This window comes from Amblyraja radiata, chromosome 3 (assembly GCF_010909765.2).
Source record: "Amblyraja radiata isolate CabotCenter1 chromosome 3, sAmbRad1.1.pri, whole genome shotgun sequence".
In the NCBI taxonomy this organism is placed as follows: domain Eukaryota; kingdom Metazoa; phylum Chordata; class Chondrichthyes; order Rajiformes; family Rajidae; genus Amblyraja; species Amblyraja radiata.
The window spans coordinates 93,541,868-93,568,503 of record NC_045958.1 but is presented as its reverse complement, the minus strand read 5'-3'; the positions used below and the strand labels follow the sequence as shown (position 1 = coordinate 93,568,503).

Sequence of the window (26,636 nt, the reverse complement as noted above, 5' to 3'; positions counted from 1 at the left end):
GGGGGGATAAAAAGCTGGAAGAGAGGTATGTAACATATCTAACTGGAACAGACTGTCCTGGATTGAATCCTTTGCATTGCGAAGGAGGAATGACCATGACATAGAACGGATGGAAAATGAAATGATTTTGAGTTGGCTATGATAAATTCTGCAGCCTCTTTAAAAGGTCTAATGGTAGATAAGCAATGGCTAAAAATGTCTATAATAAAGGCAGAAACCACAATAGTTGCGCATTCCTACCTGGCGCAAACAAAATGTGACCAACTGTGCAAAACAAAAAAATAATTATAAGATTCAAAGAAAGTAAAATTGCAGAACCACTAAAGAAACATTTGGTTCTATCTTTAATTTAGCTTATTGTCACATTTACTGAGGTGCAGTGAAAAGCTTTTTTGTTGCATGCTATCCAGTCAAAGAAAAGACCATACATGATTACAATCAAGCCGTTCACCGTGCACAGACAAAGAGTGCAACATTTAGTGCAAGGTAAAGTCAGATTAAGGTCACCAATGAGGTAGATGGGAGATCAGAACCGCGCTCTAGCTGGTGAGAGGCGGTTCAGTTGCCTGATAACAGCCGGGAGGAAACTGTTCCTGAATCTGGCCGTGAAAGAGGACACAACTCACTTCCCAGAAATGCAAAAGGAACTCTTGAATCAAAGAAAAGAAGAGAAAGTGAAGGAATTTAGTGCTTATTTCTTTTTTAGAAACAAGTACTGGAGAAATTTAAGACCTTGAACGTCAATAAATTTGCATGGTTTGAGTGTCCCAGAGTGAAATGTTGAGTGACCATGGAAATAGTAGTTGCATTGGTTGTCATTTTTCAAAGTTCTACAAATTATGGAGCAGTTCCTGCAGGTTGGTGGGTGGTAAATGTAATTCCACCATTGAAGAAAGGAGAGAGAGAGGAATACATGGAACTACGGATCGTTAGTCCAACATTAGTAATTGGGGAAAATGCAAGAGGTTTATCAAGCATGTGATTGCAGGATATTTAGAAAACATCAAGATTAGACAAAATCAACATGAAATTTATGAAAGGAAAATCATTATGTGTACGAAGCAACTGCAGCTGCTGGTTTTCACCAAAGATTGACACAAAATGCTGAAGTAACTCAGCGGGTTAGCATCTGTCTGAAGAAGGGTCTCGACTGAAACGTCACCTATTTGTTTCCTCCGGAGATGCTGCCTGACCTGCTGAGTTACTCCAGCATTTTGTGCCTTATCTAAGGAAAATCATGTTTGACAAACCTGCTGGAGTTACTTTTTGAGCATGTAACTGGAAGAATAGATGAGGGACAACCAGTGGAAGTGGTATATGTGGATTTTCAGAAGGTCTTCACTGCGGTCCTGCATAAGATGTGTTTAGTTTCGGGGTGCAGCGTGGAAACAGGCACCAGCGATCACCCCAGGCACTAGTTCTGTTATCCCAGTTTTGAATCCTGCACACTAGAGGCAATTTTTACCAAAGCCAATTAACCCACAAATCTGCATGTCTTTGGAGTGTGGGAGAAAATGGGAGCACCCGGAGCAAACCCACATTGTCACAGGGAGAACATACAGACAGCATCCGTAGACGGGATCAAACTCTGATATCTTGCGCTGTTAGGCAGCGACTCTACCGCTGCATCACTGCGCCGCATGAAAGTTATAATAGCACGTGAATTGGGATGAAAAGCTGGCATGGGATGAAAATTGACAGGCAGGAGACAGAGTAAGAATAAATGGGTCGTAGGCTGTGACTAGTGGAGTGCCACAGGGTTAATTGCATGGGCTCCAACTATTCACATTGATCTGAACAAGGGGCAGCATATAATATTAAGGTGGGTGTGATTGGGAAGTGATGCAGAGGCTTCAAGGTGATTTAGATCAATTGTGTGAGTGTTTAGTTTTAATTTAGTTTTGAGATACAGTGTGGAAAAGGGCCCTTTGGCCCACCAAGTCCGTGATGACCAGAAATCCCTGTGCACTAGCACTGTCCTACACACTAAGGAAAATTTACAATTTTTACCAAAGCCAAGTTAAGCTACAAACCTGTACATCTTTGGAGTGTGACAGGAAACCGGAGCACCCGGGGAAAAACCCACGTGGTCACAGGGAGAATGTACAAACTCCGTACAGACATCACCCATAGTCAGGATCGACCCCAGATCTCTGGCGCTGTAAGACATCAACTCTACCGCGGCGCCACTGTGCCTAGTGGGCAGTACACGGCAGATGCAGTGCAACGTGGATAAGTGTAAAGTTATCGATTTTATTAGGCAAAACGAGCATCGGGTTATTTACATGATAGATGTAAAATGTCAATGTGCAAATTGATTACGTGTCCTTATGCACCATCACTGGAATCAAAAAACAAAGATGAAGCAATTCATTACAAAGGCTTGTTGCACAGTGGCACAACTAATAGAGCGACTTTCTCTCAACTCCAGTGGCATGGGTGCTATCCCGACCTATGGTGCTGTCTGTGTGAGTTTACACAGTTCTCTTTATATCGCCATGGTTTCCTCCCACATTTGAAGGCATGCGAACTGGTAGGTTAATTGGTAGCTGTAAATTAGGTTGATGATTGGTAGAATTTAGTGTGAGGAGGGGGTGGAGATGATGATGGGGAGAATAAAGTAGCTTTGGCAAAAGATCCCGGTAGAAGGGCAATTGTTGGCGTAGACTTGGTGCAGTGAAGGACCGGTTTCTATCTTGTGTCTCTCTTTGACTTTGACATGTTGAGCTTTGTTGCAAAGGTTTTGAGTACATGAGCAAGGGAGTCTTGTGGCAATTACAGAGGGCAAGGAGAATTTAGTGCAGGTTTGGACTAGCTGGGAAAGTGTGGCAGGACTGTTGTAGGAGGAGAAATTGGGTTGTCTAGGCTTGTATTTACTCAGCTGTATAAGAATAAAAAGATACTTTTTTTACGAGACTGCAGATGCAGCTTGACCAAGAAAAGGCACAACGTGCTGGAGTAACTCAGCGGGTCAGGCAGCATCTGTGAAAAACATGGATAGGAGATGTTTGTGTTCAGGACTCTTCTTCAGACTTAAGTAGTGGCAGGAAAAGAAAGCTGGAAGAGACTAAGTCTGGCAAGTGATAGGTGGACACGGGTAAGGAAGTCTTTGTTTGGCAGATAGTTGGCCGCCGCCGTGAGAGAGGGGGAAGAGCAACGGGGACCTGGTGTGGGGGGACCACTGTGGGGGGGGGGGGGGAAGAACAAAGGGGGAACTGGCACGAGTGGGGGGAGGGGGGGGGATTTGTAACTTTGTCAGCACCCTTTATGGGTGACTATTTGTATATCATGGGTATGCAAGCAAAGAATTTCACTGTGACTTGTGACATGTAACAGTAAAGTATTCAATTCAATTCAATGCAGGACAGGAAGCATCTTTGGAGAACATGGATAGGTGATGTGTCAGTCCGGGATCCTCCTTGTGTCGGAAGAAAGATCCCCGCCTGAAACGTCATCCATCCATGTCCTTCAGAGATGGTGCCTGACACGCTGAGTTACTCCAGCACTTTGTGTATTTATTTGTATGTCAGCATCTGCAGCTCCCTGTGTCTCCTATTTTACAGGCAAATAAGCAGGAAATATGATTCTCTGGAATTTTCTTTCCCAGCGAGCGTTGAAGGCAGTCTTAAACATTATTCTGGCAGAGACAGATAGCTATTTAAACGGCAAAGGGAATCTTGAAGGACGGGGCAAAGAGAAATACTAGGAGAGAGCTGGAAAGTGGAGTTGAGGCCAAGAATGAATCAGCCACAATCTTATTGAATGGCAGAATAGGCTGCATGGACCTCTTGACTTGCACTGGTCCTAGGGCTTATGTTTTATACTTCCTGTCAGCACTATTTTACGATCAACATTTTTGTGGCCTCTCTCTTAAACTTTCTTACCAAAGTCTAGATGATTTATTGCTTTGCCTTGGCGCAGTAATATCGTTCCAATCCTTCCTGTACGTTCTGTCTGTCTTCCTCCACCACAACATTAAGCCTGGTGCACTGACACCAGATCAAAGTGGGCAGAGATCTGTGCATGCAACCCTTCCTCTTCTGTTTTTATTTATCACGCTACTTTTACTGCATATGCTTTTATTCAGTATGCACTTATTCACTGCTTTAGAAATTGGCCTTATCGTTCTGTTGATTATTTTTGTTTGGATGTTGAGACGCTTGCAAAAACAATTTCTGATTTTTGCCCTTAAATGTAGTTGCCTTCCATTGGGGTAGTGGGGTGAATAAGACTCGAAGAACATGTCATTGTTGTTATCCTGTGCAGCGTACAAGGGGTGTTTTGTCACATCTAACATTTGGATGAGAATGTACATGGCAAGATAAGCAAGTTTGCAGAAGTGAGTGGTATTGCAATTGGCGAAGATGGACATCACAAAATTGAATCAGGATCTTGATTTTTTGGTCAGGTGGGATGAGGAATGGTTGATGGAATTTAAGACGAGGAAATGTGAAGTATTGCATTTTGGAAAGTCTAACATGCGCAGGACCTACACCGAGAATGGTAGGGTTCTGGAAGTCTTGTCGAGCAGAGGGATCTTGGAGCACAGGTACATAGTTCCTTAAAGGTGACGTCACAGGTAAATCGGGTGGTCAAAAAGGCTTTTGGCACATTGGCCTTCATCAGTCAGAGTATTGAGTATAGATGTTGTAGGTCATGTTGCAATTATATAAGACATTGGCGAGGCCGTATTTAGAATATTGTGTTCAGGATTTAGAGGGCTAAGGGCCAAATGCAGGCAAATGGGATCAGCCCATAACACCATCTTGGTTGGCATGGCCAAGGTGGGCTGAAGGGCCTGTTTCCGTGCTCTGGAATAGATTAGGTAAATGTACAATCCTTGACCCAGAGTAGAGGAATCAGGAACCAGAGGACATGGGGTTAAGCTGAGGGAGGAAAGATTTAATAGGAACTTGAGTAGCCACATTTTCACAAAAAGTGTGGTGGGTATATGGAGCAAGCTGCCAGGGGAGATAGTTGATGCAGGTACTATGACTCTATGATACTATATCAATTTTCAAACATCCCTTTTGTTTACAGCTGAAATATTCTGTCTTGTACTCTATCCCGACTACTTTTTGCTTTCTGGCCTGGCGTTTCCAACCCTCCAACCTGCCACCTCCATCTCCCCTCTTCCAGATCCCCTTAAACTCTTCCAACTTGCTTCCCTTACTTTCCAACTGCAGAAGTATACTTAAAAAGAAATCCTGGATAGAGACTGGAACTGCTAGAGCAAATACACAAAACATCTGTTAGCAGATGAACAGATATCAGATGATTAGTCCTCTGGGTGTAGTTCTTTGCATGCATGTGTTACCAACCCTGGTACAAAATCTAACGTGGTTTGAAATGTTCATTAACCTGCTATGTGTTTGCAACGCTTGTTTTTGTTTCATGCTCCATCAACTGTGATCCTTGTCCCTGGCCTCTGTTACATTGATTATGTATCTCATTCCCAATTCAACTTCTGTGTCTATTTTAAATATTTGTAATGTTCATATTTAGACTAATTATCTTCTTAGCTCTGACATTTATGACGGAGGAATTAAGTACATCAAGCTGAACAGATTCCACACTTCAGTGGGTCTGGCTCATTAAAACCAGTGTAGCAATTGTCATGTCTTGTTAGCCCAAATGCTTTAACAAACATAGTTTTCTTTTTTTAACTAGAGCTGCAATAAACATCTTGAAATGGTAAGAATTGCAGGTTTAATTCTTATATGGTTAACGTTGATGTAACAAATCGTTCAGCATTGAAAAACAGTGGTGACTTTGGCCTGCATTTGGTTCTGTTTTGGGCTGATGTTTAGGGTGCAATGTATCAAACAGTGCAGTGGGAGCTCTGACTGAACTGCTCCTGACCAGTGTTGTGCCTGGCCTGAAAATGCCTGCTCTTAATACTGGGTGTATGTACAGAATATAGTCTAGTGCTTACAGGGTTTGGGGAAGTGGGGCGTAATGGGAGATAGAATAAAGAAACCTAGAAGAATATATCCTACACTCCTCTTCCATAGGTTCATGTCATAGGATCAGAAGTAGGCCATTTGGCCCATCAAGTTTACTTTGCCATTCAATAATGGCTGATCTATCTTTTCCTCTCAACCCCATTCTCCTGCCTCAAGAATCGGTCAATCTCTGTCTTAAAAATACCCAATGACGTGGCCTCCACACCTGTCTATGGCAATGAATTCCGCAGATTCACCACCGTCTGACTAAAACAATTCCTCCCCATCTCCTTTCTAAATATGTGTCCTTTTATTCTGAAGCTATGGCCTCTGGTCTTAGACTCACACGAGTAGAAACATCCTCTCCACATCCACTCTATCCAGGCCTTTCACCATTTGATATGATTCAATAAGATCTCCCCAATGAAGGTCTGTTCTACTGAAAAGCAGCAGCTTGGATAATCTTTCCTCATAACAGTAATTCTCCAATAATTACGTTAATGGGTAATTTTCTGTAGCAGCTAACCTAATGGGAATGTCTTTAGGATGTGGGAGAAGACCCCTGTGGTCACAGAGTGAGAATGCAAACTTCACACAAGGCAGTCGAGGTTAGGATCAAACCCAGGTCCCTGAGCTGTGTGCCAGCAGCATGAAAAAGGTTCAAAGGTTCAAAGGTTATTTATCAGTCACATACACCTAGCTGTAGTGAAATGCTTCTTGCCAATGCAGCACATGAAGAAAGAATACAGACATAACATTAATAAGAGTTTTAAACATAAAGAACATCCCCCCACAATGGCTCCCACCATGAGGGAAGGCACAATGTCCAGTCCCCAACCCCAGTTCACCCATAGTCGGGCCTATTGAGGCCTCCACAGTTGCCTCTACGGAGGCCCGATGTTCCTGGCCGTTCTCGCCGGGTGATGTTGCACCACCCTATCTGCTGCGTTAATATGGCCTCCGTTCAAATAATTGATAAAGCCGATGGAAGCCCCTATGAAATCTTGATAGTGAGCAACTCTGCACTTAATCAAACCCATTGACCATTAGAGTTATAGAACCATACAGCGTGGAAACAGGCCCTTTTGCCCAACATGCTGATCAACATGCCCCATCTACACTAGTCCTACCTGCCCACGCTTTGCCTAAACCATGTACCTGTCTAAATGATTATTAAACCTTGCAACAGTACCTATGTCAACTACGTCCTCCAGCAACACATTCCATACACCCACCTCCCTTACAGTAAAAACAAAAGTTTCCCCTCAGGTTATTAAATCTCACCCCCCTCACCTTAAACCTATGTCCTCTGGTGCTCGATTCCCATACTCTGGGTAAAAGACTGTGCATTTACCCAATCTATTCCTCTCATGAACTTGTATACCTCAATAAAATCATCCTCTTGCCCCCCAAGTAATAAAGTCCTGGCCTGCACAACCTCTCCTTTTTGCTCGGGCTATATTACTCTTTACTTTCTTTCATTTGGCCAGTGTGGAATATTGAAGGATATGGAGCCATGGTGGATAAATGGACCGAGGGTTGCATGTCATAATTGAATAGTGGAACTGGCCAAATAGTTATCCGGCCGAACGTGTTTGTAGGACATCTCCGCTCTTCCAGTTGTAGCGTTCTGCACGTCTCTGCTTCTGATCGCTCCACTTTGCCAGTAACATTTTCAACCAAAGTGATTAAAGTGCTCATCTTGACACTATTTAAATACTGACAGCGAAAGGGCGGCACAGTGGTGCAGTGGTAGAGCTGTTGCCTCTCAGCGCCAAAGACCCAGGTTCGATCCCGACTACGGGTGCTGTCTGCACGTAGTTTGTACATTCTCCCTGTGGGTTTTCTCCGGGTGTCCAGTTTCCTCCCACACCCCACAGACGCACAGGTTTGTAGGTTAATTGGTTTTGGTAAAATTGTACATTTTTCCTCTGGTGTTGGATAGTGTGAGTGTACGGGGATCGCTTGTCGGTGTGTACTTGGAGGGGTGCAGGGCCTGTTTCCGCGCTGTATCTCTGAAGTTCGAAGACCCAACTTCAACCATTCTCAGACAATGCATTCCAGGTACTTGTCATTCTTTGGGCAGGAAGATTCCTCTCATATTCCAACTGAATCTCTTCCCCCTTATCCTAACCCTTAGTTCCCTGGTTTCATGAGGGAAGGTTTCCTGTAGTCTCACCTCAGCTATCCCCGTACTCATTGTTTATACCTCAATCATGTCCCCTCTTACTCCTCTGCTCCTGTGACCAAACAGACCTAGAATTAGGCAAAGGAGTCTGGAGTAACTCAGTGGGTCAGGCAGCATCTCTGGAGGACATGGACAGGTGACGTTTTGGCTCGGGGCCTTTCTTCAGACAAGAACAGTCCTAACCTCTCTAGTCCCTGCTCATAACTCAACTGTTCCATCCCTGGCAACATCCTGGTGAATCTCCTCTCCACTAACTCCAATGTTGTCAAAAGTGTAAACGTACAAATAGCCTCTTGAGCTGCATGCTTCCTGATGGTGGTCTGAGCCAAAAATTGCTGACAATATCATGAAACATTTCAACTGGTCCACAAAATCTTCATCTCCCTTTGCTCTAGTGAGAGGCTTGTAGCCTATTTTTGTCCTCTCACTCATTTGTCCTAATCATGCTGTGTGTGGCTTGGTTTCAAATTATGCTTATTGGTCCCCTGAAGCATCTTTGAATGGTTTGCTGCAGTAAGGACACTGTATAGTTGTTATGCTTAGCTCAAATGAGGAGAGACAGGTTGGTCTCTTTGAATCACACCCCTACTAGGCTCAGTATAAAACTAATGTAAAGTATTGAAAAGCAGTCCAGGTCATGTATTTTAACTGGTGAGTAAGAAGCTTTTAAATAGGCACATCGATATGCAGAAAAGGGAGGGATATGGATCACGTTCAGGCAGAGGAGATTTAACTTGGCAATCACATTCAGCACAAACATTGTGGGTCCAAGGGCCTGTTCCTGTGCTGTACTGTCTATGGTTTTTACATCTATACCCATTGCGTTTCATCACTTTGCCCTGACATTACTTGTGAGGAAGGAGGCTGGCAAATGCCACAACCTCACCTCACTCCCATTACCATTCCCCCCCTCCCCTCATTTTCATGAATCTCTCCTCTCTTAATGCAATGTTCACACTGACTGGGTGAGGAATACACTGTTAATGGCCACGTCCTTTATATTATTGCAGGTGCTGGAGATGTTGATTCTGGTGTTGCAACAGTGCCACAAAGAGAACGAAGATAAGTGGAAGCGCCTTTCTCGGCAGATAGCTGACATGATTCTACCACTGATGGTGAAACAGCAGGTGAGGACAGCATGTGTAGGAAGGAACTGCTGATGCTGACACCAAACGTCACCTATTCTTTTTCTCTAGAGATGCTGTCTGACCCGCTGAGTTCCAGCATTTTGTGTCTATCTTGGCTATGGACAGCATATCGGCTGACATGAGTGCTCAAGGGTACAGTCGTCCAGAGGTTATGTTCAGACACAGCGAACTGCAGAAGCTGGTTCACAAAGAATGGCACAAAATGTAGGATTAACTCAGCGGGTCAAGCAGCATCCCTGGAGAGGATGGGTAAATTACATTTTGGGTCGGTGCTCTTCTTCAGTGATCTGGAGGTTTGGAGAAAGCTGGAAGAGAGGAGGGGGAAGGACAACGCTGTCAAAGTGATAGGTGGATGCATGCGAGAGGGGATTGTGATAGGCAGGTGGTTGCATAAAGGCCAGAGATTAAAAATGTATGAATGTGGGTGTAAAATGGTGAGTGGGAAGGAGAATTGCAAGCATAATGAAGACAAAGGAATTGCAGATGTTGGAATTTTGTATGGAACACAAAGTGCTTGAGTAATGCAATGAGTCAGACAGCATCTCTGGAGGACATGTATAATGACGTTTTGAGTTGGAACCCTTCTTCAGTCACAGAAGAAGGATTCCAACCTGAAATTTCGACCACCCATGTCCTCCAGAGATGCTGCCTGACCTGCTGAGTTACTCCAGCACTTTGTGTTCCATATAAGCAGAATGAACCTACTTTTGAAAAGTGGATTGATAAAACAAGACGTTTCCACAAGGAGAAAAATAATCTAAACTTGAACAGTTCAACAACTGCAGGCTGGTCTTAGGGTTGGGAAGATGCAAGTCAGGGAGGGAGGAGAAAGATCCCTATATCAGGTCAATGTTGGGAGGAAGGAATTGCAGATGCTGGTTTATATTGAAGATAGACACAAAGTGTGGGGTAACTCAGTAGATCAGGCAGTTTGGGGTTGGAAACCTTCTTCAGAGTCTGGAGAAGGGTTCCGACCCGAATAGTCAACTATTCCCCTCTTCCTTTCCCCCATTTTGTGTCTATCTTCAGTGATGGTAGGGGAAGGATTCATACATCTGGTCAGTGTTGGGATGAGAAGCCTGCCCTCAAATTGGAGACGATGTATACATGGGAGTGGGCGCCACTTGGAAGGGTTTTCTCATGGTTTTGAACTTGCACATTTTGTGTGAATTTTGGGTGTGGAGGTCCTTGGGGAAGCGTTGCAATTAATCTGTGCATTGTTTGTCCCTGTTGCAGATGCACCTTGATTCACATGAGGCCTTAGGAGTGCTGAACACCCTGTTTGAGACAGTGGCACCCTCGTCTTTGCGCCCTGTTGACATGCTGCTGAAGAGTATGTTTGCTATGCCCGCCACCCTGGTAAGTTCATCTTGCAAAGCTCTGAGATATTATGTTTGTGACTTCCCTTCCTGACCACCTTGCTCCTTTAAACTCTGCCCCACACTATTTCTTCATGTGACTTATTTTAGTTTTAGAAATACCTCCCTTCGGCCACCGAGTTCACGCCGACCAACGATCACCGGTCCACTAGTTCTATCCTACACAATAGGAACAATATACAGAAGCCAATCAACCGACTAAACTACATGCTTTTGGGATGTGGGAGGAAACCGGAACACCCGGAGAAAACCCACATGGTCACAGGGAGAACGGACATACTTCCGACATACAGCACCCGCAGTCGGGAACAAACCCAGGTCTCTGGTACTGTCAGGCAGCAACTTTACTGCTGCGCCACTATGCCGCCCCAATGTCCAATTTTGTCTGACCATACCAGTCAAAAAACCTTGAGTTCTTTGGCAACGTTAAAGATACCACATGGTGTTACTATTGTAGCTCCTGATTTTCAGTTTGCGTTTTTAGAACAATTGTCCCACTATAGGATGGATGCAAATCCACTGGGGAAAGTGCAGAGGTGATTCACCGCAATAGACACAAAATGCTGGAGTAATTCAGCGGACATGCAGCATCTCTGGAAAGAAGGAATGGGTGACGTTTCAGGTCGAGACCCTTTTTCCGTCTGAAGAAGGGTCTTGACCTGAAATGTCACCCATTACTTCTTCGATTTATCTTCGATTTAAACCAGCATCTGCAGTTCTTTCCTACACATATGATTCACCACAATGTTGCCTGTAAAGGAGATCTTTTGTTCTAGTGAGAGTTTGTGTAACCTGGGCTTATTTTCCCTGCAGTGGCGGCGTTGGAAGGGGTGACCTACGGGAAGTGTATAAGATTATGAGAGGCATAGATAAGATACACACCCAAAATCATTTTCCCTTGGCAGAAGTATCAAAAATAAGGGGGCATATATTTAAGGTGAGAGGTAGGAAGGAGTTTTATAAGGGATCTGGGAGGTAAGTTTTATAAGGGATCTGGGAGGCCCACTGAGTCCACGGTGACCATCGATCACCTGTTCTCATTAGTTCTTTGTTATCCCATTTTGACATAATCTCTGTATACTCCAGGGGCAATTTTACAAATGGTCAAATAACTTACAAACCTGCGTGTCTTTGGGATGTGGGTGGAAATCGGAGTGCCTGGAGGCAATCTACACAGACACAGAACTTGCAAACTCCACACAGGCAGCACCCAAGGTCAGGATCAAACCTAGGTGTCCGGTCTGTGAGGCAGCAGCTATGCCACTATGCCACCTTTTCTGTGTTAGATGACTCTATGGTGTTTCAATTGCACTGATGTCTGAGATGTCTAAAGCACACGGTATTGGGGGTTCAGTATTGATGTGGATAGAGAACTGGCTGGCAGACAGGAAGCAAAGAGTAGGAGTAAACGGGTCCTTTTCACAATGGCAGGCAGTGACTAGTGGGGTACCGCAAGGCTCAGTGCTGGGACCCCAGCTATTTACGATATATATTAATGATTTGGATGAGGGAATTGAATGCAACATCTCCAAATTTGCGGATGACACGAAGCTGGGGGGCAGTGTTAGCTGTGTGGAGGATGCTAGGAGGCTGCAAGGTGACTTGGATAGGATGGGTGAGTGAGCAAATGCATGGCAGATGCAGTATAATGTGGATAAATGTGAGGTTATCCACTTTGGTGGCAAAAACAGGAAAGTAGACTATTATCTGAATGGTGGCCGATTAGGAAAGGGGGAGATGCAACGAGACCTGGGTGTCATGGTACACCAGTCATTAAAAGTAGGCATGCAGGTGCAGCAGGCAGTGAAGAAGGTGAATGGTATGTTAGCATTCATAGCAAAAGGATTTGAGTATAGGAGCAGGGAGGTTCTATTGCAGTTGTACAGGGTTTTGGTGAGACCACACCTGGAGTATTGCGTACAGTTTTGGTCTCCTAATCTGAGGAAGGACATTCTTGCCATAGAGGGAGTACAGAGAAGGTTCACCAGACTGATTCCTGGGATGTCAGGACTTTCATATGAAGAAAGACTGGATAGACTTGGTTTGTACTCGCTAGAATTTAGAAGATTGAGGGGGGATCTTATAGAAACTTACAAAATTCTTAAGGGGTTGTACAGGCTAGATGCAGGAAGATTGTTCCCGATGTTGGGGAAGTCCAGAACAAGGGGTCACAGTTTAAGGATAAGGGGGAAATCTTTTAGGACCGAGATGAGGAAAACATTTTTCACACAGAGAGTGGTGAATCTCTGGAACTCTCTGCCACAGAAGGTAGTTGAGGCCAGTTCATTGACTATATTTAAGAGGGAATTAGATGTGGCTAAAGGGATCAGGGGGTATGGAGAGAAGGCAGGTACAGGGTACTGAGTTGGATGATCAGCCATGATCATATTGAATGGTGGTGCAGGCTCGAAGGGCCGAATGGCCTTCTCCTGCACCGATTTTCTATGTTTCTATGAGTTGGTTGCCAACATTTCAAAAACTGGGGAATGTGTTTGGTTTTAAGCAGAAAATGCAAATGAACCCAGCAAGTCAAGCAGAATCTGTAGAGGGGGAATTAAAGTTTCAGGTGCATGATAAGGATGTTTACAGACCTTTGTCTGTTTTCCTTCAGGTTTTCAACATCCTTTCAGCTTATGGACCTCATTTATTTTTACTGCTGAGATCAGAAATTAATTTTGTTGGCAGGAAGCAAAAATGAAACAAGATGCTAAATTAGGGCGGCGCAGCGCTAAACTTGCTGCCTTACAGCACCAGAGACCTGGCTTCGATCTTGACCGTGAGTGCTGTCTGTACGGAGTTTGCACGTTTTACCTGTGACCACGTTGGTGTTCTCTGGGTGCTCCAGTTTCCTCCCACACACCAAAGATGTACAGGTTTATAGGTTAAATGGTTTCGGTAAATTTGTTTAAAAAAAGTTGTCCCTAGTGTGTAGGAAAGTGTTAGTGTACAGGGTCGGTGCAGATTCATTTCAGTCGAAGGGCCTGTTTCTGCGCTGTATCTCTGAAGTCTAAATTGTTTCATTTTCCAGGAGTCAGTTGGAACGGTTCAGCTTTGGATCTCCGGCATCCTTGCCATCTTGCGGGTTCTGATCTCTCAGTCCACTGAGGATATTGTCCTTTCGCGGGTTCAAGAGCTGTCCTTGTCCCCATATTTGATTTGCTGCCAGAACATAAGCAGGTTGAGGGACACAGGGAATCAAACGTTGCCAACAGAGGAGCACGAGGAAGATGTGCAAAACAAACATCTGCCGGAAGAAACCTTTGCAAGGTATTTGTGGTGCATTTTACTTTTTTGCGTGTTATGGTAAATTGACATGTGATTTCTGGCCAACATTCAACACTTGAGTCTTTACTAATATTATGATGGCATGCAACAAAAGCTTTTCACTGTACCTCCGCATATGTGACAATAAACAAAACCAAAATTATATTACTAAGGGAGTCGCTCATTGTTTGAGATGATTTTATTCGATGAGAAATTTCAATATGTTGAAACTTCACTAGATGCAGTGAAGTTCTTTGTTTTACACACAAATCAGTAAAATCATACTATCCATAAACACAATCATACTTAAGTACAAAATTAGACACAAAGTGCTGGAGTAACTCAGCGGGTCAGGCAGCATCTTTGGAAAACATGGATGGGTGATGTTTGGGGTGGGGCCCATCTTCAGACTGGTTAAAAAAAACTGGCGTAAATGCCTACTATGTTCTGTGTGTTAAAGCAAAGCAAAAATGTCATTGTCCTATCTGGGACACATGACAATGAACTCACTTGACTTGAAAAATAGTAGATTTCTTCTGAAGCAATGCACAGAGTTGGCACGTTTCCAACACCATCATGTACCATCCAAGTATCCAGTTCTTTTAAAAATATCAAGTTTTATCTTGGCTTTCGAGGTTTGTTGTCCTGGCGGCGATACTGGGTCGGTAATGCAGGGTTCTGGTCTGGCAATGCTGTTGGTGCCCTCTACCGCCGCTGTAGACAGGCACTGTACGGTCTACACGTTCATCCAACCTCTGTGGGCCCTCCAGCGGCGCCCGACCCATACGATCCTTCCGCTGCTCCAGCAGCCCAAGGGGGTTAAGCATCAAATTACTTCAGAAAGCACAGAGAAATCCCTTGGCTGAATTTGGATTTCATCCAGGTTCAGGTAGTGTAAGGTTTATTACCTTTTGTAGTAACAATGACTGCAAATGCTGGCGTACACAAAAGGACACATAGTGCTGGGGTAACTCACCGGGTCAGGCAGTATCTCTGGAAAACATGAATAGGTGACGTTTTGGGTTGAGACCTTTCTGTAGACTGATTGGGGGGAAGGGGGGGGGGGGGGGGGAGGGAAGCTCGAAGCAAGAAAAGAGTGGGATAAATCAGAGATGGCAGCAGATCACCTCAGGCAGGGTAGTTCCCTGATAGGCTAATTATTGGCTAGGGACAGTGTGATCCCAAGAGGGGTACATCATTGTAACTGTGGTACTGGTTAACCGACAGTTAATGGAGGAAGTAATGGTCTGAGAAGGGTCCTGACCCGAAACGTCACTTAATCCATTTTCTCCAGAGATACTGCTTGATGTGCCGAGTTACTCCAGCACTTTGTGTCCTTTTTTTATTAACCTTTATTTGCTTGTTATTCTGTTCCTCTATTTACAAAATCCACAATCTCATCTGCATATTTGAGCATGCGAAGTTTAACGATTGTGAATTTGCTTTTCCGGGTACCTGCCACGGCGTGAAGCTGACTGTCGTCTCTTTGTCCAGGTTCCTGCTGCAGCTGGTGGGGATACTCCTGGAGGACATTGTGAACAAACTGCTGAGGGTGGACATGAGTGAGCAGCAGCACTCCTTCTATTGTCAACAGGTCGGCACTCTGCTGATGTGCCTGATACACATCTTCAAGTCAGGTAATGCCCAGCCACTCCTCTCTGGACTCGTTGAAACGTTGTGAAATTGTCAGGCGCCGTTGTCAGATTCAAGAGTGTTTTATTACCATATGTCCCAGACAGAACGATGAAACTCTTACTTGCAGCAGCACGACAGAATATGTAAACATAGTACACTGTAAACAATATAATAAACGAGAGAGGAAAAATAGGTTCAGGAAGAACTGCAGATACTGGAATCTTGTTAGAACACAAAGTGCTGGAGTAACTCAGCGAGTCAGGAAGCATCTCTGGAGGACATGGATGGACGATGGTCAGGACCCTTCCTCAGACCGATTATAATGGGGCGGAGGGGAGAGAGCTGATAAATATTTAGTTTTAACACTCAAAACCACATTAACTCCCCATGATCACAGTGCTATTAATGTGCAAATTGAGCGTTGCGATTCCCGCAGTGATTTTGCTTCTCTAAGTATTTAATTTGGTTGTATGGTATCTCCTGAGGTTGGAAGACGCAGTACATAAACTTGGTTTTTCTCTTTATTTCAGGAATGTTTCGAAGAATCACTGCAGCTGCCACTAAGTTAATTATGGGAAATGGCAGTGATGGGAGCTTTTACACATTGGAGACATTGAACAACTTGGTTCAGACCATCATCCCCACTCATCCCTCTCTCGTGCTGCTTTGGTGCCAGATTTTACTGCTCGTTAATTACACAAATTACAACTGGTGGTCAGAGGTGCATCAGACCCCAAAGTGAGTGATGAAGAGAAATGTTTTTTTTACCCAAGATGGACACAAAGTGCTGCAGTAACTCAGCGGGTCCGGCAGCATCTCGGAAGTAAATAGGATCGGTGACAGTCGGGGCAATTTACAAAAGCCAATTAAGCTACAAACCTGGAGTATGAGAGGAAACGGAAGCGCCCGGTGAAAGCCCATGTGATCACAGAGAAGGGCGATCACAGTGGCGTAGCGGTAGAGTTGCTGCCTTACAGAGAATGCAGCACCGGAACCCGGGTTCGATCCCGAATACGGGTGCTGTCTGTATGGAGCTTGTACGTTCTCCCTGTGATGCGTTGGTTTTCTCCGAGATCTTGGGTTTCCTCCCACACTCCAAAGGCGCACAGTTTTGTAGGTTAATTGGCTTGGTAAAATGTAAAAATTGTCCCTAGTGGGTATAGGATAGTGTTAATATACTGGGATCGCTGGTCGGCGGGGAACCGGTGGGCCGAAGGGCGTGTTTCCGTGCTGTATCTCTAAACTAAACTAAACATACAAACTCCGAACAGACAGCATCCATAGTCAGGATCAAATCTCAGTTTCTGGCGCTGTAACTCTGCAGTTGCACCACTGTGCCACACTTACTATCGGAATAAAATAGATAGATTATATTTCAGATGTTACCTGCAGGTTTGGAAATGCTTGGATTTTCAGCTGCTTCAGCTTTGATGCTTGTAATACCTGTCCTAAATTTCTGCACCTTTCAAACGATTCCTGAAAACTACCAAATGTGTATGATCCCATGACCTAACATCTCCTTTGGCTGGCCGTGTCATTTTCAGTCTGCGGTTTGTCTTGTTTTGCAATGTTAAATGCACAATATAAATTGTGGGTGACACAGTAGTGCAGCTTGTGGATCTTCTGCCTCACAGCACCACTCACCAGGCTTCGATCCTGACCTCGGGTGCTGTCTGTGTGGAGTTTGCACTTCCGCCCTGTGGCTGTGTGAGTTTCCTCCAGGTGTTCCAGTTTCCTCACACATCCCAAAGACATGAATTGGTCTGTAAATTGTCCCCAGTGTGTAGGCGTAAGTGGGATAACATTGAACCAGTGTGAACGGGTGATCGATGGTCGACATGTACTTTTCAGAGTTCAGCGACATAGTGTGGAAACAGGACCTTCGGTCCATCAAGCCCACAATGACCATCGATCACCCGCTCACACCAATTCTATGTTATCCTACTTTTGCTCAGTGGGCCAAAGGGCCTGTTTCCATGCCGTATCTTTTAATCAGTAAATAAATGTAAGTTGCCATTCCAGTTGGCGTAGGCGGTCTGTGGGAACGACATCTGTTCTGTGCAACTTGACGCCCTTGGCACTTGTAGCTGTTGCTTTTCATGCAGTTCTACGCTGTTCTTTGCCTGCCTCAGGAATTCTTGAAAAATTGCAAAATGTTGTTTGCTTGCCTTGTGATTTATTATGTAAACCCCCTCTCGCGCCTAATGCCTGGGACGGGGGCCACTCCAGTACATCGATCGCGTGAACTAGAATTTGGGCTTTTTATAAACGGTCCAAAATATAGCAACTCGTGGAAGTGTGATCTATGCAAAAATAATTTCACTGTGCAGTGCATAAGTGACAAGAAAGCACCATTGAATTGTAGATATTCAAAGCATTGAGGAATTATTCAATTTTACCAGAAAGATATTATTGTTCTGTTATGTTTTTTCCTCAAACACACAGGAGACACAGCTTGTCTCGCACAAAACTGCTGAGTCCTCAGATATCAGAAAACGGAGCTTCAAAATCAGTCTCTAAATTGGGCATGTGCAATCGGGAAATTGTTCGAAGAGGCGCACTCATTCTCTTCTGTGATTATGTGGTAAGGTTGCATGAAATCTCTTGCAGAAATGAAATATCAATGAACATAGCCAGAGAGAGAAAAACGGCATAAAAAGGAACCGTATTCTGATGGCCTCCTCGAGTTCTTGTTTAAATGCCACAAAACATAAAACTCGTACCGACACTTGGAGCAACTATTCTCCACGCCACCCCTCCCTCATCGACACCATCTACACTTCACACTGCCTCGGGATAACAGTCAACATACTCAAGGACCACTCACACCCTGGCCACTCCGGACTTTATCAAACTATATCTTGCATTAAATTATGTACTTTTTTCCTGTACCCTGTGGATGTTAATTGTAATCATGTCTAAACTTTTGCTGACTGGACAGAATGCAACAAAAATGCTTTTTGCTGTACAAGTAACAATAATAAACTGATTCCCTCTTCTCCCCTCTTCCACCGGGCAAAAGATACAAAAACTTCCATCAAAGATGACTTTTTGGAAACTTAAGAATGTATTCCTGAATTTTTTTTTTTAACTTAATTTCCATCCCCTCCTCCGCTCTTCCTTCCAACTCGCTCAGTACACGCGACAATACTAATACCAATTCCAAAAGAGAAAAAATAATTTAGAAAAATATGAAGGCCTACAGGATCTCCTGGTTGCTAACCATTTTAACTCCCCTTCCCATTCCCACACTGACCTTTCTGTCCTGGGCCTCCTCCACTGTCAGAGTGGGCCACAGTTAAGCTCATATTCTTCTTGTGTAGCTTCCAACCCAAAGGTATGAACATTGAATTCTCCAGTTTTAGATAATTACAACCCCCACCCCCTCGCTCCCTTCTTCCTCCACAACACTCCAACGCCTCCATACCCCACATGGACCTGCACCTACTTCTCTCCTTCCTCATACATTCCTTACTCTAGCTTCACAATTCGCAACACTTCAATCCTGTTGTCTCACATTCTGGCTTCATCTCAGACCATTGTCCAACTATCTACCTATCAAAGCCCATCCTCCCCTGCATCAACATATTGCCTACCAGACTTTGTCTTGCTCCACCTCTCTTCCAGCTGTCTTTCTCTCACCTAGAATCAGTGTGAAGAAGGATCTCGGCCCAAAATATCACCTATCCATGCTCTCCAGAGATGTTGCCTCACCCTTAGTTGCTGCAGCATTTTGTGTCGTTTTTTGTAAACCAGCATCTTCAGTTTAGTTCTTCAGTCCAGAGATACAGCGCGGATACAAGCCTTTCAGCCCACCAAGTCCACGCTGACCAGCGACCCTCACACACTAACACTTTCCACATTAGGGACAATTTACAATTTTACCAAAACCAATCGACCTACAAACCTGTAAGTTTTTGAAGTGCAGGAGGAAACTGGAGCACCCGGGGAAAACCCATGTGGTTATATGGAGAACGTACAAACTCCGTATAGACAGCACCCGTAGTCAGGATCGAACCCGGGTCTCCTCCGGTGTAAGGCTGCAAGTCTACCGCTGCGCCACCGTGCAGCCCCAAGATCCTCATATTCACAAGAATTTTAAACTTAAGTTTGCATAAAACCCAGTGTTACTTTTTCTTTTGTCTTCCAAGACCTATTGGATGTTTATTGAATTGTTCTACCATTTTGTAGTTCAATTTTACATCACCATAATGGGCTATTGGGTGCAGACGAGGTCAGTTCTGCCAGTTTTCAGTTGTATAAATTTATTGTCAAATATACGAAATGCTGGAGTAACTCAGGCATCATCTCTGGAGAACATGGATAGGCAAAGATTTGGGTCGGGATAATTCTTCAGCCTCAATGTTTTGGGTGGGGATCCTTCTGCAGTTCCTGTGTCTCTAAACCTCCTGTCATTTTATTTACAATCTTGTGGCTGTTTCCATGTCCTGTGGCAAATTTAAATGCGACAAGTTTGATAAAGTCTCAGTTTTGCAGTTTTATGAAGCTGCATGAATATTTATTATAATCCTGGTTCCTTGGCCTTTCTCCATAACTGTGGGTTGGAAGGAGAGTGGAATTCAGATTTTGCAGGCAATTACACACTGGTGAATATTTTTATGCTGTTTGAATCATTTCAGAATATTGGATTGAGCCAAAGGATGGATTTGTTTATGTTAAACCATAAAACTGTAAACAGATGCTGAATGCTGCTTTGTGTTGTTACAGTGTCAAAATCTTCATGATTCAGAGCACTTGACTTGGCTGATAGTCAATCATGTTCAAGATCTCATCAATCTTTCTCACGAACCTCCAGTGCAAGACTTTATCAGTGCTATTCATCGTAACTCAGCTGCCAGTGGGCTTTTCATTCAAGCTATCCAGTCTCGATGTGACAATCTTGCAACAGTAAGTAGCATATTCCCTTCAATAACCACATCATCAGCTCAGTCACTCACATCCTACCATGAATCGGTCACTGGGAAGATGAGTTTTGGGGAATTCAGCAGCTGAGGTGTTCCGTCCGATTAAGGAAGAACTGATTCTAGGTCTGTCTTAAGGGCCTGTCCCACTTTCACAACCTAATTCACGACCTCTGCCGAGTTTGCCCTTGACTCATACTCGTAGCATGGTCGTCTCGAGGTCGTAGGAGGTTGTAGGTAGGTCGTACCAGGCCTTGATGCTAGTCGTAGGTACTCGTGGCATCAAGTAGGTCGGGGCGTTTTTCTAGCATGATGAAAAATGTCCACGAGTAAAAAAGGTCGTGAATTAGGTCGTGAAAGTGGGACAGGCCCTTTAGTTTAGAGATACAGCGCGGAAACAGGGCCTTCGGCCCACCAGTGATCCCCGTACACTTACGCTATTCTACACAGACTAAGGACAATTTATTATTTCACCAAGCCAATTAACCTACAAACCTGTACGTCTTTGGAGTGTGGGAGGAAACCAGAGATCCCGGAGAAAACCCATGCAGGTCACGGGGAGAATGTACAAACTCATAGACAGACAAGCACTCCTAGTCAGAATCGAACCCGGGTCTCTTGCGCAGTAAGGCAGCAACTCTGCACCACCATGCCACCCTGTCCTGAGCTAGTTGAACGATTCAGTTTGGGTTTGGAGCACTGTGGACTAAAAATACACAGTCGTTCAGCACCAAATGAATGGCCAACCAAGTCCATGCCGACTACTATTTTTACATGGAATTCCTATTCCATTTTTATTCTCCCCGTTCCCAGCGTCTCTTCCACAAATTCTACCTCTCCTCTGCATCCTAGTGGCAATTCACAGTCAGTATTAACTTAGCAATGGACACACAAAGTGCTGGAGTAACTCAGCGGGTCAGGCAGTATCTCCTGAGAACATAGATGGGCGATGTTTTGGGATGGGACTCTTCTTCTATCCCAGCATCTGCATTTCTTCGTGTCTCTCGAATTTACCAATGGGCTTGTATTTGGCATGTGGGAGGAAACGAGAGCACCCGGAGAAAACCCATGCGGTCACGGGAGAGCATGCAAACTCTGCACAGAGAGTAGCAGAGATCAAATAGGACTCAAATTGCTGGTGGTATGAAGCAGGAGTTTCACCAGCTGTTACACCGTCATCCCAAATTGGAGATAGAGGCCGTAAACAACGACAAACACTAACTTTCATATATCACCTTTTACAACCTCAGGGTCCCAAGATACTTTATAACCCAATGGAATACTCATGTGGTCACTGGTGTAATGGTGAATTTTGTAAAGACCGTAACAGCATTGATATGCAGAGGGATCTTGGAGTCCAGGTCTATACCTCCCTGAAGGTGGCCGCACAAGTAGATAGGCATATGGTGGGCTTCCTTTCATTGGTGGGGCATTCTTCTTCTTATCGAGTCCACACACAAGATTAGAAGTTGTTCAGCCAGAGCTGAACACACTTCTCGGCATCTACACAATGGTGTCTGTCTTGCGCTTCTTGTGCTTCTTGTGCGTGGTGTTGGAAAGATTGGTTGAAACAGGGCCGCGACGTGAACGCTCTTTCCTTGACCCCGGTGGGGCATTGAGTATATGAGTCACAAAGTCTTGATGCACTCTATAAGGCTTTGATTAGGCTATATTGTGGTGTTGTGTGCAGTTCTGGTTGCCCCATTACTGGAAGTTGATGGAAGCTTTGTAGAGAGTGCAGAAATGGTTTACAAGAATGTTACCTGGATTAGATGGTATTAGCTACAGGAAGAGATTTGACAAACCTGAATATTTTTCTCAAACACCGGAGGTTGTGGGGTGATCTGATAGAAGTTTCCAAACTTATGAGAGGTACTGATAGGGTAGACAGTCAGAGCCTTTTTCACATGGTGGAAATGTCAAAAACTGGAGAGTATATTTTTTCAGGTGAGGGGCAAAGATTAAAGGAGATGGGCGGATCATGTTTTTTTTTCACCAAAGGTGCCTGGAACGCGCTGCCAGGGGTGGTGCTGGAGACACATACAGTATTTGCATGTAAGAGGATAAGTTCATGGATACGGAGGGATATAGATCATGTGCCAGCAGGGGAGATTAATTTAACTAGACATTGCCATGCTGTGAAAATGGAGAGGATGAGAAGGAGTTTCTTCCCAGAGGCCATTAGGACTGTAAACTCCTATCTCACCAGGGACTAACTTTACTGTACCAATTAACTGTTGTGTGGTGTCTTTTTAAAATTGCTGTTTTTTTCTTTTTTTTCCTCCCACAAATATGTAATATGTGAATATGTGATTCTGTTCCATTCTGTTTGTAGTTTTGTTTTTGCACAATCTGCAAGCATTGCCACTTTTCATTTCACTGCACATCTCATATGTGTATGTGACGAATAAACTTGACTTGACTTGATATGTTATGGGTTGGGACCATTCTTCAGACTCGGTCGAAACATCACCCACCCTTTTTGTGGATGCTGCCTGACCCGCTGAGTTACGGCAAGACTTTGTGTCTATCTTTGTGGACAGAAGGGACTGTTTCTGTGCTGTACTGGTCTATGTTCTATGTGGTACGAGAAAGATGCCGTAGAATAGAAAAACAAACAAACAGGATCTTCTGCCCACCACAACCATTTTGACCTTCATCCCTGATCCCATTTGCCTGTGTTGAGACCTTCTCTCCCTTTCTGTCTTCCAGCCAACCATGTTAAAGAAGACCCTGCAGTGTTTGGAGGGAATCCATCTCAGCCAGTCTGGAGCAGTCTTGATGCTGTACATCGACAAGCTCATCAGTACCCCTTTCCGAGTGCTGGCCCGAATGGTGGACACACTGGCCTGCCGGCGAGTTGAGATGCTTTTGGCCGAAAGTTTGAAGGTAAGCAAAAAAAAATAAAGAGCAGCACTAAAAGCACCAACTTCTCATTACCCAGTGGGTTCAGGTTTGTTACTGTCAGTAAAAAGTTTTACTTTGCATACTATTCAAACAGGTCAGATACACCACACATTGACACAATCAAGTCAAACTCAAGTACAATAGATAGAGCAAAGGGGAAGATACAGAATGCAGAACATAGTTCTCGGCATTTTAGCGCATCAGTTCCATTGACCAAGTCCAATGTCCACAATGGGGTAGAGGTGAATTGGACTGTACCCTAGCTTATGGAAGGACCATTCAGAAGCTTGATAACTGAGGGGAAGAAACTATAAGAGTCGTTGATCTTAAATTTATCACAAAAAATGGTGTGAGATGGGGAGTACCTGCATATTCACTCATATTTGCATTATTTGCCATCATTTTAAGAATGGAAAATCAAGAGCTGTCATCGATAGCTAAGCAAATTTTGGTTGTGGGAAAGCTAAATTATAAAATTAACCGAGAACCTCAACGTTGGATTTCTGAATCTTTTATTGTGTTTGCTATGCTTGTAATTTATCCCACATTAACAAAAAAAGTGTTGAAGTGATAACAATTATAGTAGTAAAACTCTCAACTCGGTCTTAATTTCTTCAGTAGCTTTTTATGTGCTGTTGAAAGGTCTGTTTACATTAGTTAGGTGAAGACATGAATTAATGAGGTCCGTTTGAATGAAGGTGGCTCGTTACATTAAGATGTCAATATTGTCTTCCATTTTGATGCCAGACAAAGTGACAAGATCTCAGATTAGCATCAGAATTTGGAAGCACCAAGAGAAGAATCCTGGAAATTAATTTACAAGATGCACGCAACTCAACCCGTAACACAGGAAGCACCAAAGATAGCCGCAGTGAAGTAGGCTGTGGTGGTCCTGGGGACTGTGGGAAAGGGGGAAGGAAGCATGCAGACTATTCCATTCCACCAGTGCAATGTCAGCTATAATACCTTCACGATCCCTCGCAACCAAGAACAACAGTCCATCCATCCCACATTCCTCCAGTGGGGGTTAAAGCCACATTTTTGCCTTCTACAAGCACGGAACAAACAAAGAATGCGTGTGCTGGCTTATACAAGAAAAGTACTGGAATAGCTCAGCAGGTCAGCAGCATCTCAGAAGGACATGGAGAGACGACGTTTTGGGTCGGGACTCTTCAAGAAACGGCGCCTATCCACATTCTCATGTGATGATGCCTGACTCGCTGAGCTCCCCCAGTGCTCTGTGTCTTCTCAAATACTTGATATTTCTGTTTTAGTTTTCTTATTAATGCTTCTTGTCACTTTACAGAATAGTGTGGCCCAAGTACCGCGGGAAGAGTTGGAAAGGATTCAGCGGTATCTGCAAACCACTTGCCTCGCGCAAAGGTAACAGATTGGTTGAGTGGTTAAGCCAATGTGTATGTTAGGTTAGTGATGGGAGGAAACGGTGGAAATGCCTTAAACCTTCATCATTAGGCTGCTGAGGGAATTTAAATTAGTTCTGCCAGGACTCCGTAGTCTGCACTGCGTGGAATATCCGTCTTTGGGCTCCTGTGTCTGGGACCGGTGATGTTGGAACTGGGGCTCACCATGTCAACACTTCGATTCGATTTGATCTGTGCCTGCACTTGGCATAGAGCAGTATAGCACAGGAACAGGCGCTAAGGCCACCATGTCCGTGCTGAACAAAATGCCAAGATCAACTAATCTCTGCTGCCTGCACATGATCCACAACCCTCCGTTCCCTGCAGATCCAGGTGCCTATCTAAAAGAACCTTAAACGCCACTGTCATATCGGTCTCCACTGCCACACTTGGCAGTGTTCCAGGCTCCCACCACTCTCTGGCCAGATCTCCGCTCAACCTCCGACGTTTCAGAGAAAACAATCCAGATTTGTTCAACCTCTCCTTATAGCTAATGACATCTAACCAGGTAAACCTCTTCCTCACCCACTCCAAAGCCCCCACATCCTTCCTGAAGTAGGGTGCCCAGAAATGTACACAATACTCCTTTAAAGCTGCAACATGACCTCCTGATTCCTGTACTCAATGCCCTGATGGATGAAGGCAAGCATATCATGTGCCGCCACCAGCAGTGACTCCATCCACTTGTGTTGCCGTTTTCAGGAAGTTATAGACTTTGACCCCAAGATCCCTTTGTACGTCAACACTGTTAAGAGTCTTGCCATTAATGGTATATTTTCCTCTTACATTCTACCTTTTCAAAGTGCGACATCTTACACTTGCTAGGATTAAACTCCATCTGCCATTTCTCTGCTTTGTGTGATTTGATCCGTACCATGGATCTGCACTTGGTTTGATTTGACATGATGTCTAGCCTTGGTCTGGATCTTGATTGTAACATCTTATTTAAGCTTAGCTGATAGATTGTTTCCTTGTTCTTTCAGACACCAAAGATTGTATTCCCTGTTGGACAGGTTCCGGGCAACTGTTGCCGCCGACACCGTTAGTCCGTCTCCAAATGTAACCACTCACCCGCTGGACGGGGACAAGCTCTCTGACATAGAATCTATCGTCGTGGACAAAGTACGATATCTTGGGCAACATCACTGCCTTTTCCCTTTGTTTGCTTCAAGATTTGTTCATGTTGGGCAGGATTAGCCGAGGTTGTTTCTGTCACGGGCCAACAGTCAATTTCAGATTGTGAAAGCAGAACTCGAAATGGAGTGGCGCAGCAGGTAAAGCTGCTGCCTCACAGCGAGAGGCCCGGGTTCGATCCTGACCTCAGATGCTGTGTGTCTGGAGTTTGCACGTTCTCCATGTAATCGTGTGGGTTTGCACTGCGTGCTCTGGTTTCCTCCCACATCCCCAAAACATGTGGGTTTGTAGCTTAATTGGCCTCTGTAAATCGCCCCCAGTGTGCAGGGAGTGGATGCAAAAGTGGGATAGAACTGGTGGGGACTCAAGGAACCGCTGGAATCTTGCATACAACACAAAGTCTGGAGTAACAGCATCTTAGGCAGCATCTCTGGAGGACATGGATAGGCGGCATTTTGGGTTGGAACCCTTTTACAGACATTGTAGTGCAGAAGAGAAAGCTGGGAAAGGGTCGGGATGGGACAACTGGCAAGTTGGATACAGGTGGATAAAGGCTTTGTCCATCCATCTGCCAATTGAAACCCTCCTCACCTGTATCCAACTATCACTTGTGCAGGAAGAAACTGCAGATGCTGGTTTATACCAAAGATAGACACAAAGTGCTGGAGTAACTCAGCAGGTCAGGCAGCATCT

General features: G+C 44.5%; 1 protein-coding gene across 5 annotated transcripts in view; it reads left to right on the top strand.

Moving 5' to 3' along the window:
- htt (huntingtin) overlaps positions 1 to 26,636 on the top strand; it is a 214,299-nt gene that overhangs the window by 132,629 nt on the left and 55,034 nt on the right. For 3 of the 5 annotated variants that reach the window (XM_033018340.1, XM_033018344.1, XM_033018342.1), the window contains 10 exons: positions 9,144 to 9,260; positions 10,518 to 10,640; positions 13,689 to 13,927; positions 15,419 to 15,561; positions 16,090 to 16,297; positions 18,005 to 18,143; positions 20,288 to 20,467; positions 23,194 to 23,370; positions 24,695 to 24,771; positions 25,793 to 25,931. In XM_033018340.1, coding sequence (XP_032874231.1) covers positions 9,144 to 9,260; positions 10,518 to 10,640; positions 13,689 to 13,927; positions 15,419 to 15,561; positions 16,090 to 16,297; positions 18,005 to 18,143; positions 20,288 to 20,467; positions 23,194 to 23,370; positions 24,695 to 24,771; positions 25,793 to 25,931 — 1,542 coding nt within the window. Of the gene's footprint in view, positions 1 to 5,670; positions 5,695 to 9,143; positions 9,261 to 10,517; positions 10,641 to 13,688; positions 13,928 to 15,418; positions 15,562 to 16,089; positions 16,298 to 18,004; positions 18,144 to 20,287; positions 20,468 to 23,193; positions 23,371 to 24,694; positions 24,772 to 25,792; positions 25,932 to 26,636 lie in introns of all 5 variants that reach the window. The other 2 variants (XM_033018343.1, XM_033018341.1) reach the window with 1 other exon arrangement.